This window comes from Nestor notabilis, unplaced genomic scaffold (assembly GCF_000696875.1).
Source record: "Nestor notabilis isolate BGI_N333 unplaced genomic scaffold, ASM69687v1 scaffold18976, whole genome shotgun sequence".
Classification (NCBI taxonomy): domain Eukaryota; kingdom Metazoa; phylum Chordata; class Aves; order Psittaciformes; family Psittacidae; genus Nestor; species Nestor notabilis.
In genome coordinates, this window is record NW_009932611.1 from 1 (window position 1) to 16232 (window position 16232).

General features: G+C 35.1%; 1 protein-coding gene across 1 annotated transcript; it reads left to right on the forward strand.

Moving 5' to 3' along the window:
- Positions 1–875: 875 nt before the first annotated feature.
- Positions 876–15125, forward strand: EFHB (EF-hand domain family, member B; the record flags this gene model as incomplete). The annotated part of the gene is made up of 10 exons (XM_010016491.1): positions 876–1019; positions 2822–2996; positions 3585–3695; positions 5668–5797; positions 7990–8075; positions 9359–9513; positions 10288–10495; positions 10853–11053; positions 11581–11762; positions 14997–15125. Coding segments are annotated over 10 exons (1521 nt in total), but the record flags the coding sequence as incomplete, so codon positions are not given.
- Between the last annotated feature and the right edge of the window lie 1107 nt (positions 15126–16232).

The following is a 16232-nucleotide window of genomic DNA, read 5'->3' on the forward strand; positions in this document are numbered from 1 at the left end:
ACCCAGGGTGAGTTGGTTTTCCAGCTGCTCCTTATGGAACTTAGTAACTATTTCCCATTAGAAGTTGTGCTTTGAGACAAGTGTGAAACCAGCTCCATTTTTTTTTTCCTATATCCTTGCTCTTTAGAAACTACTATTTATTTTTTTTTTCCAAAGTTAGTTTTTGTCACATGAGATCATAGAGAATAGCTGGTGGGAAGTCAAGCACTCCTGTCAGTTCTTTTTCTCTCTGTGTCTTTTACAGAATTCATCATGCTTTCTTAGATGGGACTAAATAGAATTGGTTCAGTTAGTGTTTCCGTAGTAATACAATTATAGTGATTATTATTAGGAATTATTATTACTTCTGATGGAGGTTCTTCTTTACAAAGATGCTGCTCAGAATTGGTCTTCCCACCTGCCTCTGAAGCGTCAGAGGACACTGAGACACTAACAGATCCCTTGAATAACATATCTCCCTTTAAATGGGTGGTTAAAATAATTTTTGAAATTGCTTCATTGATGGTGAAAATAATTTTTGAAATTGCTTCATTCAGGTTAAAGGTTTCTGAAACTGATAAATGTCGTATAAATGGAGCTTCATGAGGTATACATGAAGAAGTGGTTGTCCATCTTAAAGATGGAACCTGATAGTTGAAACTTAGCAGCTCTCTCATTACTCCTGTTGCTAGTTGAATAAAATTTCGGCTGAACTATGTTGACCATACGCTCAGAAGATCAGCATCTGCAGGAACATATGCATGTGTAACAGCCCTAAAACGTCTTCATATTTTGTTCTTACCTTGGTGGAATCACACCAAAATGGCTGCAGTACGTTTCTTTAATATACTGTGAATATCTGGTGTAAAATTGTTTTTGCTTTGCTTTTTATATAGCCCATTACTCCACCTACTGTGCGAAAGTTTCGAAATACAACAAATCCAGCTCCTGGTGTTGAAAGAATATTCTACGGCAGAGCAGATGATCCTGACATTGCATCTCACTTGACACATGGCATAGAGTCACCTCCTTCACACAGTGTAAGAATGTGACTTGTTTTCTTTTGTTTAAGAATGGACTGCTTAGGAATGCCCTTAATAAGAGCAACTGATTTCTTCATAGTCAGGGATAAAGGTACATAGCTGAGTGATTTACACTGCAGCGTTTCACTGCTATTGTGGATTATCTGAATTCTGAGGTCAATTAATAGGGTTTAATTAGCATGATTGAAATAGGAAAACACTTCAAGTTCAGTCACTTCTACCAGTGACAACTTTGCAATGACTACTGAATTATTCATGTAATTTCAACATTTAAGCTAATGAACAGTCTTCTACCCACAAATTTTGCTGCTTTCTTCTTTACTGATTGCAGAGGTAAACCCTGTTGAACTCGTGGCAAGAGAACTGCTGAGAACGTGCTTATGGTTCAGTGTAATTATTACGTATTCTTTCTTATGTTTGGGTTGAAACTGATTTTGTTAGCTAAAAGTGATGTTTTGGAAATGTCAGACCATTTTGTATGTATTCTTCAGAAGTTATTTTTGTAATCTGTAATCAACTGAAGAAATCATTGGTGATTTTTATCACATAATTATTGTTAAAACCCATGAAAATAACAGTTGTGTTAGTAAAATACACTGTTATGATACATTTCATTACCTGGGCTTGTAAATGAATTGTTTTCAATTTTACAAATGAAGAAGTTTAGACAAAGAGGAGTTCCAAGTCTCAAAAAGAAGTCTTCAGGTTGAAACACGTAAGTCCTGATACCAGAGGATGTTGAGTAGGACATTTATTAGGCATATCCAAGATGAATAAAAATCTAGAAGGTGTCCCTTCTCAGAAGCTTTACATTGAATGGATTAATTTGTTTAGCTTGTACTGTCTATTGAAGACCCTTTCACTTTGTATTATTAATTAGATATTAACTGGAGGAAGAGTTGGAATCTTAATGAGTTCACTAAGTGCGGGTTTGAATCGTTTGTATTTTCTACTACTTTTTTCAATATTTCTTTATATAACGTTCAACAAGAATCTAATAATAAACCCTCTCTAGGATCCCCATTACTTTGATGGGTAGCCTGAAAAATCAAATGATTGGGGAAGATCAAAATACCCTGTTTTGACATTTGATTTTTTTTTTTTTTTGAGATTCCCTCCACACCATTAAGTTGACCTTATTTTACAAATAACTTCTATTGACCCAGGCCCAGTGTGTACACTGGGAGAAAAAATTTTGCCCAAGCGAGTGCTAAGCTTTGAAAATCCTGCCGAAGTGGTTTCTGTTGGTGTATTGTTTTAGGATGCGGTATTAAGTGTGTATCTTGATATATCGTCTTTAAATTCTGCATCAGCAGAATTGGGAGTAGCTGTTTAGAGGATAGTCTTCACCAGTAGACAATAGATGTTTTTAATTGTAAGCAGCAGGTGACTTTGTTCCAAAGATGTTATTATTTGTTTTCATACTTAAGTTTTGGTCATTACTATAATTTGACTATAGTTTATAATGTACACTAAGAAAAGAAAAGCTGCAGTCTGAAATTTTATAAATCAGCACGTGGAAAAACTCACATAAAAATAAAAAGTTCTGTCTCACAATATGTATGTTATTTAGCTGGAGATTTAGCACAGCACTGATTATTAGTGGTCTTCTTTCAAAATGCAGTTTTGTTTTACAACTTGGTAGATAAAATAATGTCACTGTAATCATGTAAGATTTTATTAGGACACTTATGATCAAACTTTTGTTTGTGTGTGTATGAGGGGGTAGCCGTGTTCATGTGTGATCGATTGAATTTTGCTGGTTTTCCTGTTTCTTGTGTTGTTCATAATGTCTTTAGGTAGCATCATTGATAAATCCACTTCCTAAAACCAGTTTTCAACAAAAAATGCAAGACAAAATAGAAGCAATCTACTTACGTAATCGTCGAGCACCCTTGGGCAGATCACATGATGCTATGTTACCTAAGGACTTGGATATACTTAATACTACATTTGGAATAAATGCCATCCAAGGTAGGAAAATTCAGTGTTAAAACATTTTTCTTCTAAATGCAAGATAATCTGCAATTTAGTATCTAGCATGTATTCCATGCTTCCTGCAATTCCAGCTTAATAGGAAAGGTTTTTTTATAGCAGTTATTGAAAGGCATAAAAATGTACTAGTATTTTTCAGCTGTAATGAAGAAACAAGCAACTGAGAACATTTGGTAGCTAGTAGGGCTTTTGGCTGTGTTCCAGATCTGTCTTTGGAGATTTCCTTGGGGAACTGTTTAAGTAGCTGACAACTTACCTTCCCAACTATTCTAATAGGGCTAATAAGAGATATTACCTTGACCTGTGAATCTTTCTTCCATAGATGAGAGCAAATGTTGACCATGTAGCTCTCTTGCAACAGTTAATGTTCATCTCAGTTTCTGTGATTTTTACTTTTTTCCCTAGTCCTGTGTAAGATTCCTATAGATTGACTAGAAATGTGGTAAGAAGTATCATTTTTCCACAGTATTAGCATATTCCTTAGCAATGTACTGTTTAAGAATAAACCAGACAAACCACCCATCTCTCTTACCTTCCCCAAACGTATATTTATTCCTTACTTTCCAGATGTATCAGGTGGAGAGCTTATAAATCCACCAAAAACTTTTGAGGAAGTGGATAAAGAAGCCAGAGAAGGACATGATCTGTACATTGTGTCACACAAAGATTATTATGTGGGTAAGTTCAAAAGCTGATAAAAAGTTCTAATATAAATAAAGGTAATTTTTCCTCTTTGTATGTTCAACACTTACTGTAAGGTATTTTTTGAGATATAAGCTATTACTTCTTAGTACTGTATTAATATAATATTAATTCTTTTTTAAAGTAATGATGTGAAGAAAGTACTTACATGCAACTGAGGGAGCATGACCTGTTTCTATAAATGTAGATCGCTTTGTGGTGAGTGCATTAACAGTATAGGAATGTAATGAATGAGTTGGAAGCCTGATTTCTTTTAGGTGCTATTTGAAAAACAAAGTATTTCCAGGAAACTAGAAACTCATAGATGCCCTGGTTGCTTATTGAGTTTGACATTGTCTGTGCCATTGAGAGCAATCTCAAATTAAAGCCACAACCCGTTCCAGTACTTTCACCTCTGGTTCCTCTCTTGTCAGGATCCAAACAGAATTTCAGGGCAGCTAGACCTTTCGATGGAGAGCTCAGCATCACTCTCTGGTTACCAGGAATTTCAGGCTGCCGACTGGCTCTCTGGAATGCAGGTTCCGCAGCCTACAGCACCTTCCTGTGAGTCTGTCCCATGGCTTCTCTCTCTGCCCTTCGAGTGGGCTGTGCATCCGCTGCTTCAGCCTCTGGGGGCTGTACCTGTGTGAAGTGGTCTGCTCAGGGATGGTTACCCTTTATCTCACAGGTCTGCACAGGATCAGAGTGACAAACAGCAATCTGACGTCTAGTATGTTTATTACTTTTGCATCCACTTCTATTTTTCCCAGTTTCATCATTTCCACTTAGGCTGAGAAACTTACATTGCTGCTCTCAAAGATTAGTGTTACAATAAAATTGTCCATTGCACTGGTACCAGCAGTTTTGTAGGTATAGCCCAAACATGTAAGAAATTGCAGTACAGGTATTTCAGTTGTAGTAATGTATATTTGATATGGAGGCAGTTATGTAGAAGTGAAATTACAGTACTGTGTTCTCTCACTGAGAGATCCTTCTACAAGTACTATTTTTATAAACTGGCAAAACTTGTAATTTCATTTCTCCTATTTCCCACATTTCTTAGGTGTTTTAGTGGAATTGTTCATTATCTGTATCTGTCTCCTTTGTAACTTCCATCCACAAAATCATGGAGAGGCCAAGACAAAACCAGGCAGACATCAGGGAAAAAAAAGTCACTATGTGCTCCAGTTTTGAACAATTACAGAAATTCCAAGCTGCCCTAGAGCCAGAGGATGCCTTTATTAGAAAGCATGCAGTGAATAATACTTTTTGAAAGTTCTAATTGCCATTCTTTTCAAAAGGTGATTGAAAAGAGATCGAAGAAATAAAATGATATTTTTTTCTGTGACAGGAAACGTGTTTGCAGCTTACTTTCATAGAGTACTTATGTGATATTCTTGGATGTGAAATTTCCTTTTATAGGCAAGACTGGATTAATAGATTCGTGAACAAGGAGGTAGTATCTTGTTTACAGTGAAGTCAGTGGCAAAATTTCCATTGAAGTCAACGTAGCAAGAGTATATCTGAAAATGCAACAGCTCAAAACCACTTTGTTTCCTTTTAGCGTATTTTTTTTTCTTAACAAATAGTAAATTAAATAGTACATGTCTCGGCTCAGCTATGGACATTATCAGGTGGTTTGTTTGCATGACCCTTACTACTTAGGCTACCTGGTATTTTTTCATTAGTTCTATAGAGCTTGCTTTCATTGAGACATAAAAGTACATCCAACTATTTTACCACTGAAGCAGTTTTTGCTTTTTATTTTGCTTTTTATCTTCACTTTTAACAATAAGATTATTCATAACTACTTAATAAACATGAGGAATGCAAATTACTTATCTTTAATTGAACAGAATTGGTAATTAGTTATTTGCTTCTATTTCTTTATTGTTTTGTCTTAAGAACGAAGAGACTTAGTACATTTTTCTTCCCTATAATACAGGTTGAAATGCTTTCTTTTCCACAGGGGAAGCAATAAATAGGAAGTATGACTCTCAAAATTTCAGCAAGTCTTTTGTTTATGGAATAAAAACCCCTCACTTTAAAGATGGGCGATACGTATCCAAATCCTTAAATTGGCACTCTGCTCCAGAACTGTAAGTTGCAAAGTGTTAACTAGTTAAATAGTGGTGTGAGTTCTCAAGAAGAGTGAGTTTTCATGTTTGAAGATAACTTTACATCTCAGAATCCTGTTCATAGCTATATTAAACCAAATAGAAATTGCAAGGAATAATTTTCAGAATAGTTTGTCCAAATCAGTTCTACCATAGTATTACACTTTATGTCTTTAGCATTACATAGACACTTTTGATTTTAAATGGGAAGATTTTTCAATTACTAGATTTGTGTTTGTCTTGCAGAGGTGATGCTGTTTACTTCTAACATATAAATTTTAATATTTGTTGAGTATTGTTAAATAAATGTGTCAGAGTTATTGTCATAATTTGTAGGAAGACAGCAGAAAAAATCGTATCAAAACAAAGATTTCAAGGAAAAAATTTCAACTTCAGCTTGGAAAAGCCTGTATGTAAGCAAAACCAAGAACAAAATTCACTCATTTTTGCCAAGTCTCCAGTATGTCTTTCTGTCTTGGTTAAAAATGATGATTCTGCAATCAGTACTTCCATTGCACCACTCAATTACAAGAAGGGGCTTTCTGCTTGCCCTTATTAGGCTGATAAGTACACAAGTTACTAATGAGGGCTGTACTGTGTCTATGCGGTGAAGTCTTACTGTTGAAATGGTCTGTATCTGAACTGATCAAATTTACGTATAGTAAATTACAGGCACACTCTTAACACTTTATTTCCCCTGTCTTTTGTAGTCAGGAAGGTTTGAAAGAACTGAAATGTTTCACCTACTTTAGGATTTGACCATTTTGCTTACTCTGACACTACTTTTGGTCATCTTTGTTACATCACCTGTATTCTTACTTTATTACTTCCTTGGAAAAGGACATGGAACTAAGTTGTGTTGTTGTCTAGCATCATGTCTCAATCTAAGTTGAATCATTGCAATGCCTCATAAACCTCAGGTGGTCAGGAACAGCTTTTTAGTTTTGCAGAACAGTGCTTATGAAAGGCTACAGTAGTCCTAAGGTACTGTGTGGTCAGGATCCAGCTGTGCCACAAATCTAGGGTTCCTGAACCTGTAAAAGAACTGTCTTTTCAGATGCTCTAGATTTCTGCAAAATCATACCTGAAGACTCACGAACAACATTACTGACTTTGTAGCAAAATTTAATTTTAAGCTCAAGTTCACAGGCTTATGTGACTCTGGAGGACATGCCCATAGTACCTGGTAAGGAGTGAACACAGATATGAGCCAGTTTCTCCTCTCCTCTTCACTGTGTCCCAGCATGCTGTGAAGTAGACCTGGAGTGTGAGCAACATGAGGCAATATGGTCAGTCAATCAGAGAATATAGGTTGCAGTGCAAGCTCTAACCCAGCACTAATACGACAAGACAAGTACAAACTTAACATATTTTTATTTAGAGACTTTTCCACCATGCACATCCTGTGTGTAACATGAAAATGAGAAAAGAAAAACACACAGTAGTTTTTAAATTACTGTGCTTCCATCTCTATGTGGTTGTGTTTCTTTTTGTGTTTGTTTGGTTTATATTTTAGAGCAAAGTACTGATTCTGTTTTCAGATTTGATGGAAATTGGATTCATGTGACAGTTTTAATTATTAAACATGGAGATAAAATGAACATTGCATCTTTTTCAAATTAATGGACAAACAGGTCTTTAACATCATCAACAACATCTTAATTTTCTGGTAAATAAAACTGGGCCAAGTTTTCCAGATGGATATTGGCTTGGTTTCTGGTTTTGGTAGACACAAAATTGCATGTGAAAAAGGAGAGATGTGATTCCACTTTAGTCAAAAGTAGTTTATTTGGAGACATTATTTCAGTGGGAGATCTGTTTTGTCCTAAACATTCCTGTTATTTTACGAGTATGTTACAAGGACTTTTCTCACTCATTTCTATCATCTTAGGGGGAAAAAAACCCAAAAAGCATAGAATGTTTTTCCTTTTAATGAGTATAAATCTTCAAAATGTTAATGTTTACATTTGGTTCTGTTATATTACAGACAGCAAATGTTCCAAACAGGTTCATAAAGGGATGCTTTTCTGGAATAGCAACTTCAAAGAAAGTACTGATAAACAAATTTCAGGTGAACTATGTGTATCATCCCTTATTATATAACAGATGATCCAATTTTTTTAATAATAGCACAGGGTTTATTTTGGCTACTTAACTATTTGAAAATAACAAAGAAATGTGCTTATTGACAGTATAGCAGAAACTAAGACTGTTCCCCCAGACCGGACATTTGGAATGTCACTCTGTCCATATAAATATGGTAAGTTCAGGGGCAGAATAAAATCTTACCATGTTGAAACTATGCTGAATTAATTACTGTTGGTTTTATAGTATATAGTTTTCCTAAAATCTTGGAGGCAAGGTACGGAAATTTAAAAGTGATAGTAAAGTTTTGGAGGGAAAATTTGAGATGAAGTGAAATTACTAGTGAGAAAAAAATGAATGTCAGAAATAGAGAAACAGTAGAAAACTCATATTGACATCTAAGTGACAAAGTTAAAATGGTTATTTAAATAGTGATGTGTCTTTCTTCTCAATTATTTTTCTATGATTTCTGTAAAAAGCATAAAAATAATTAGCAGTAAATAAGAATATGTTTTTGAAGGTAGCAGAGAGACAGAAAATGGAAATGAAAATAAAAAAATACTATCATTCTGACAAAATTTTGAAAGTCAACTTAGATAGTCAATATTGGGATTGATGGTGTTTTAACATTATGTTTTACAACTAGGGAACACAGCAAACAGCAAAAAAGGTAAGTGGCTCCAAGCTATTAAATAAGTCAAGACCAGAGAAGACTTGTTCAAATTCTGCGTAAGAATTTATGCACGCTTTACCATGTAGTATAATAAAGTTAAATATTTTAAATATGTAGGTATGCTTGTCCTATGAAGAACAGCAGAAGAAAATGAACAAAAAAATTCATCATTAACAAATAGAAAATGTATGTACATTTCTGTTAGAAGGGGATTAGGTGAGCTACTCATATTTGTTACTGTACTCTGAACGAAATTCAACTCCAGAAAGTGACCTTGGTGCTTGGGGACTTGGAGGAGGACTATAGCTCAGTGTGCTAAAGTGTTTAAAAACACTAATAGACTTAGGATATGTAGAAAGTAGGAAAAGTAACACAAAAATAGTAGATTGTTTTTCTAGAAATCAATGGTATATAGTTATCTGAAATATTACATCGACTCTCACATTGGTTCTGGTTAGAACTGATACAACAGACTGTACATGATAGATTGATAACAGATGTTCTTTTGTTCTCAACTTTTTGGACATTGAGTAACCCTTACTGCTGTCAGAAGCTTTTGGACTCAGTGGATGGATTTGTGAAGCTATATTAAGATATTTCAAAAGCTTTGATATTTACTGCATATGGGTAGAGAAATCATCATATGGACTGTTTGATCTTTTAATGAAATGTATCAGATGTTTAGCAGTGCTTAAAATCAGCATCTTGAAAATGAAATTTTCCTTTTGTAAAGTGTCCGTTTTCTGTATATGCACAACTAATTGAGGAAGTATTCATTTTTATAGGAGTTGCTGATCTTCTTCACCATGGAGTTCCATGTGAGATCCTCCATGGTAAAGACAGAGGGAGAACCCTTTTGACTGAAGTTCGGCAGAGTTTGAAGAAAGCTAACTATGAGAATTTTGACATGCTACTAGAAGCATTCAGGCATTATGATAAGGTTAGTGCTTTGAAGAAGTATAAATGTGAAGGAATGCGTGACACAGTGCTCCGTGCTCTGGAGATACAGACATGAAGAAACACAAGCATAACAAGGCAAGTATAGATGAAGACTATAAAGACAAGGTAGCTTAATAGTTACCCTATGTTCAATATCTACTGTGATATGCTATGGAATTAAGCACAACATTGTTTGCAGCCTTCCAGGTGTATCCAAGTTAACAGCAAGCAATGGGCATGTAAGCAGGAATAATCTTAGCAGTTTTTGCTCTTCAAAATTTCTTCTTAAAAGAAAAAGAGTTGAAGGGATTATGTTCAAATTTTCTTCCAAGCTATATTTTTTGACTGAGTCTCCAAGCAGAAGAATTTCAGATCTTTTCTGTCTGGAAGAAAATGTATAATTGACATTTCATATACAACATAAATTGTAATGTATACAGAATGATTGATGCCTCACTTTCAAAAGAAATCTTGTTGAGGTTTTGCCTCAACATTTGTGATCAGATTGTTACCTTGTCATAATACTCTGTCACATTCTTTTACTCTCAGATCATTGTATTAAGTTGAAAATTATTTTTTGACACTTTTATATTCATATTTTTAATTTCTAAATTACTAAGGGTTTCTTTTTGTGTTCAGCAATTTTACTCCTCTGAAATGATGTGTCTGGCACTGTATTTATATACGTATGTAAACACGAATGTGTATGTGTTCTTCTTGGTGGAGCCATTTTATAATGGCTGTTGTAACAACTGTTTTGTTTTGTTTATAATAGAATGGTGATGGAATGATAGACAAGGACAACCTACGAAAATCCTGTTTTCAGCTTAATCTGAATGTAGATGATGAGCTCCTGGATTCCTTATTTGACTGTTGTGATTTGGATAAAGATGGTCTGATTAATTATTTGGAGTTCACAAACTTTCTGAACTGGAAAAACAAAACAGCTGTTAAAGAGTTTGAAGAAAAAATAATTACAAAAGGTAGATGACTTAATACTGGGAAATTGTGGAGATGATCTTGTTCTTATAATAGCTATTGAAAGGACATTGCTGTCACTGACTGAGCGCTCCTTTAGAAGGGTAGGATTTAGAGAGTGCCTACCACTGACAGAACCTCAGATACAAAAAGTTTTTCAGAACCCTGGAGTTTTGTGTTGCATGTTGAGAATGTCACATAAATTAAGAGAAAGTAAAAAATATCTTAGAATCTTTATCAGAAATGCAGATTAATTATGTTACCTACTTTATAGTTTTTCAAGCATTTAAGCAATGATATTTACCTCTTAGTCTATATGTGCTGATAATAAATCTTGGATGTACCATAACTTTTGCTTATAGCGGAAAAAATGGATGCTCTTTTTCTGCCTGAAGACACAAAGATAAATGAGGAGCTGAAGCAGGAAGATCTTGTGTTAAAAGAACTGGGAAGCTCAGAAAAGACTCCAGAAATACTTACAAGACCAACAGATCATGTATTTGCAAATTATCAAACAACTTCTTCTCACTACAATGCTGTAGTAGGTGGTCTCCCAACAACCTGTAAGTACGGTGAATGGTACTTTTCACTTCTGAGCATTATTTAAGACAAAGTCAGCAACAAGTTGAAAAAATATTGCTACGGGTTCTACTAACATACAGTAGTGAATTAATTTATCTAAACTAAGTTTGTTTAGGATTGTGGCTTGGAAGTTACATGACTTGGGTGTTTTACATGGTTGGTTGATTCAAAACATGACGGTTAATCTAGATGTCTTTGAGAAATTAAGCTAGTAACTTTAGAACAATATTGTGTTGGAATTGCCTAAAAATGTTTTCATCTGGAAATTCTGGGTAAGTACTAGAATATTACTGCAAGATTTCTTGCTGTCATGCTTCATGATGTACCTGAAGCTAGAAATGCTAAAAATACAAAAAAAGAGATGAGGAAGAAAATTGTAAGACTTATTGAACCTACATGTGACAAAGTATCAAATTTCTTCTTCTTTCATACAAAATGTTTTTTTTTCTCCTTGGCACTGTCTTTACATACAGGCTTTTCCATGATGCCTGTTGACTGATTTCCACAGGTTGTCCAGTGCGTGGTGTTCCAAGTATTCGTTCAGATCTTCCTGCTCCTCGAATTCGCCGCCTCAGTGACAGAACTAATTATGGTGACGATGCCAGTGCCTATGCATTATTGTTCCCTTCTGTCTTCAGTCAAAAGGGAGTGTATGAAAAGGACTTTTTAAAAACAAGACCAAAGGCAGAGGTATAGTACATTTCTTCAGAATAGTCTGAAGAAGGGGACCTACAAGGATACTGAAGAGGGACTCTTCATCAGGAACTGTAGCAATAGGACAAGGGGAAATGAATTCAACCTTAAACAGGGGAAGGTCAGGATAGATAAAAGGAAAAAGTTCTTTACTGTGAGGGTGGTGAGGCGCTGGCATAGGTTGTCCACATAAGTGGTAAATACTCCATCCCTGGCAGTGTTCAAGGCCAGGCTGGACAGAGCCTTGGGTGACATGGTCTAGTGTGAGGCCCATGGCAGGAGGATCTTAAGGTCATTTCCAGCCCAAACCATTCTATGATTCTATGATTCTTCCAAGATAAAGGTACCTCTAGCCATGTGGGAGTGGAAAGTCATATTATCAAAAAAACAGTTTGTAAAACTCACTGGGGCAACATTACCATGTTTCTTTACGTCGATTCAACTATCTGATAAATATATACTTTTCACATTCAAAATTATCCATAAATGTGATTGATACTAATTTTATTGAGATCCAACTTCAATAAGTAATACAAGGAAGTACGTCAGGTTGTTGCTACTAACATGCTCAAATGCTGTGTCGAATGAGGTAATTAGTCTGGGCTTAAGAGTCTGACAAGAGCAAAGCAGTGTGAAATTTCCATCCTTGCACATATTCAAATTTCTGAGCAAGGTCCTAAGCAACATGGTTTAATGGCAAATGGTAAAGTTAGTCCTGCTTTGATTACGTGGTTGGATGGATTATCTCCAAAGATCTCTTCTAACCTAAGTTATTTTATGATTCTCTGTCTTAAAAAAAACCTGTAAGATTTTTACAGGTATGTAGAACTAGTTTCTATGACAGAAGGATGTTCAGTGGAAAATTTTACCCAAGGTGCCTCTCCTCAAACAAACATGCAGGTTTTGCTAATGGCAAATCAGCAAACTGTTTGAATATATGTTTTAAGTGCTCTGCCGAGTCATGGTCGTAGGCTCAGATCTACAAAGGACTTTTACAGTGGTAGAGGATATAGGGAGTCACACCCCAACACTGTGTCCTCTCATATTTCTGAAAAGAAAGATAGGATGTGGGAACTCTGCAATTTTTCTATCTGATATCTCTGGGCACTACTACCACCCTATTATTTCACAGTCCAAATGCTGTGAACCCCACAAAAATGCTAAAACAACTTTGCTACTTTCTCAGTATTGTTTATTCTTCTACTTTTTTATGCATTTTCTAGTGAAAAAATATTGAGAACTTCATTACCTGAAATACAGTTTATGAGACAATTGTAACCAAATGCGAAATGTCAATCTAAAGTGAGAAAAGCCTTGACAACCTCTCCCTCTCTACTAGTCGTTATATTAAATATTCAGTCGCATTTGAAAGTGGAACTGGAAATTGAGTATGCATTTTACAGAAAAGCATGTTGCTAGTTAGTGGCTGGAGATGTAAAAGGTCTGGTGTCATGTTCTATATGTATCCATAAAATGACTTGTGAGAGTGTTGTATACGTGAGCATTTACCATTTTATAATCTAGCTCTGAAGTAGGAAATCCGTGCATGAAGAATACAGCTAACAGTAAATAGAATTCATGCTTCATTGAGAAGCCCATTATACCTGTCAAACACTCTTCTCTGAAGTTATAATGTTGCCTGAGATGTCATATTTCACTGTAGACTCTATGGGCTACACAGAGTTCGGTACAGAACCACCTGTGAGTGTGTTAGATCACCCTATACTCATGTTTCAGTATTTTAGTGATGGTCTTTATTTTGCTATGTAGTATTAATATATTCAGACATGTAGTAGATAATGAAATTATTATATGATAGCCTAGAGTCATTTTGTTTTGCATTTGTTTCTTAGAAATGAATGCAGATTCTCAGTATAAAAGTTTCATGAGGTGACTCTTTGTGTTACAGAAGAACAAAATAGTTCTAGAGCCTGCTATTTATTTATTTCTTTACTGGAATTCATCCCAGTCTACTGAAGAGAACAGAAGTTACATAACTGAGTGATAGTGTATAATTTATATTCAATAAGATCATGTTAATAGTAGGTAAGGGTCAGTTTAACTCCATCTGTAAGTCTGTGGTGTAGTCAGTGATTATTTTATGGCTGTTGATGAGTCAGGGCAGAGTTGTATTTTAATGGGGTGAAGCCAAGTTATGAAAGCATGTAGTTCTTTATTTCCTTGGAGTGATATCCTCTAATGGAATAGTACTTTTAGTTTAACTTCTAAATTTCACTGGCTTGTTGAAGACATTAGATCAAATCTGGTTTGTTTTCCTCATGAGTAATGTTATTGATTTAACTGAAACAACACCTATGCCTAAGGAAACGAAATTTAGTTCATGTTTTCCTCTCGTAATTTCAGCTGGTATAAACTGTCTTAGATTTATTGGCTAAGCTGAAGCTGTAGATTTGCTGTACTGTGAATCAGGCCTGTATTTATACAGAAAACAGTTTTAGAGAAAGATGAAAACAAGGTTGATTTGACTGTGTTAAAGGTCTTTACCAAAGCATGCATAAAATCTCCAGAGCATTAGTGTAACACACATGCACGCACATGATACAGATGAAGAAGCCAAATGTTTGCTTATACTAACAAAAGTGCAAGTTACAATATTCTTCTAAAGCTGCCTTTCTGTAGTGAGTCAACAGGTCAGCGTGCGAGGCATGCAGCAGGAAGCATCCAAATGAAAAAATACAGGGAAAATAAAAATACTTCTGCTGAGTTGCTTTGGTGTGGAACTACAGCAAGACCTAAAGTTGACGTGAACCGTTTCACTTTAGTCGCTCGACCCACTTCTTTATACCAATTGAAGATCTTGCATATAGTACTCTCGCTGTGAAATACAGAAAGTAATATAGTTTGATCTATGTTGGTAACTATGAGCAGTAAAAATACAATGGATAAAAAGGACTTGACTTACAGCTTTTAAAAAATGTTTATTTTTCCCTGAATCTTCTGTGTTTGATTTTTCCAGTGTTGAAGTTGCATCAACATTACTTTATTAACTAAAGACAATTTTGTGCACCACAGCTTTCATCCCAGTAAGATTCAGATTTCCTTAAATAGGAACTTCTTTGGTTAAGGATGTAGGATATGGTTTGTAGTTTTTATTTAAGAGTGGGAAAATATTCTTTGGCAGGTAGAGATTGCTAATACATGCAAAAGCCAGACTCTATACAGTTGAAAGAAAAATCTGACCAGAATTACACAAATTCTATTATTTTGTAGATTGCAGGAATCCTTCGCAACATTGGCGTGAACATTTCAGATGCAAGGTTTGACGAGATATGGCAGCAAGCCTCTATGAAGCATCAGAAAGAAGAGGTTTGTGTAGAAAGCATCAAGAACGTACTGGATGTGATACATGCATCACATAGAGAAACTAATTGCTAATTCTAGTTTTTGGGCATTGCATTTATTTAAATTGACATCACTTATAATTCTGGTGCTGAGAACAATAAACACTTTCAATAACATGTTTAGAGAACTTGAATTTGTTGTTTATTGTCTTTCTGAACAGTGAGTTCACCCCATGTATATGAATCTTCCTGCTATTGTTGTGGTTATATGGAACTGGTATCCATAAAGAGGATACAGAATATTTTTAAATGGATTGAAAATATTTGTCTTACATCCTTTATTATTTTTTTTTTACAGCATTTTTAAGTCTAAATAATAACATTTTGACTGTGGACACATTTTGCATTTTTTAATTTATTTTTTCTCTTATATACAGAAGGACACTTTTGAAAATACTGAAGATAAATCTTTTGGCTATGCAAGACCTCTTAAATCAGTGATCACAGAATGGCATCTTGCCTTGCTTCTAAGGTTCCATAATTTCTTGTCAATAAAATAGTAGCTAACAGAGACCTGGTTTTGGGAAGTTGGCAGTTTGCATGAGGAAGTGCTTTACAGTAAAGGTACTAAAGAAACATGCATAGTCATGTATGGGATCAAAATTGTCATGAAATATACTCCATAAGAACCCCAATATTAAGAAGAGCTAAAATAAATGCCCAGTTGTGTGGCAGAGGGCTCATATTCTTTATGCAAGATTGTGGCTAGTAGGTAGTAGTAGTCAGCTTTCAGTGGGAATGATTACTTTTAGACTCGAAAAGAAAAATTCTTGCTGAGTTCAGGCTTAACATACAGAATTTAAGGAAGGAGATCACTTTGTCATCTCTTAGTGCTTTAAATACCTTAGTAAGATTTTGAGGCTGCTTCCAGCCAAATGTTTTACTGAGTTCTACAATGTAAGTAAAGATTCTATATATCTTAAATACTAGGAATGTGTGCATAGTGCCAGCTTACAATTTCATTGTAATGCTTAACTCATGATTGTTAAGATTCCTGTTTTGCCAGTGTTTAAGGAGCTTGTAATTTACTAGCTTGTACAAGCCAGACCTTTTGTACATTATTATTGTAGCATTAGTATTAGCTGCCTTATATTAAGTAGAAAGA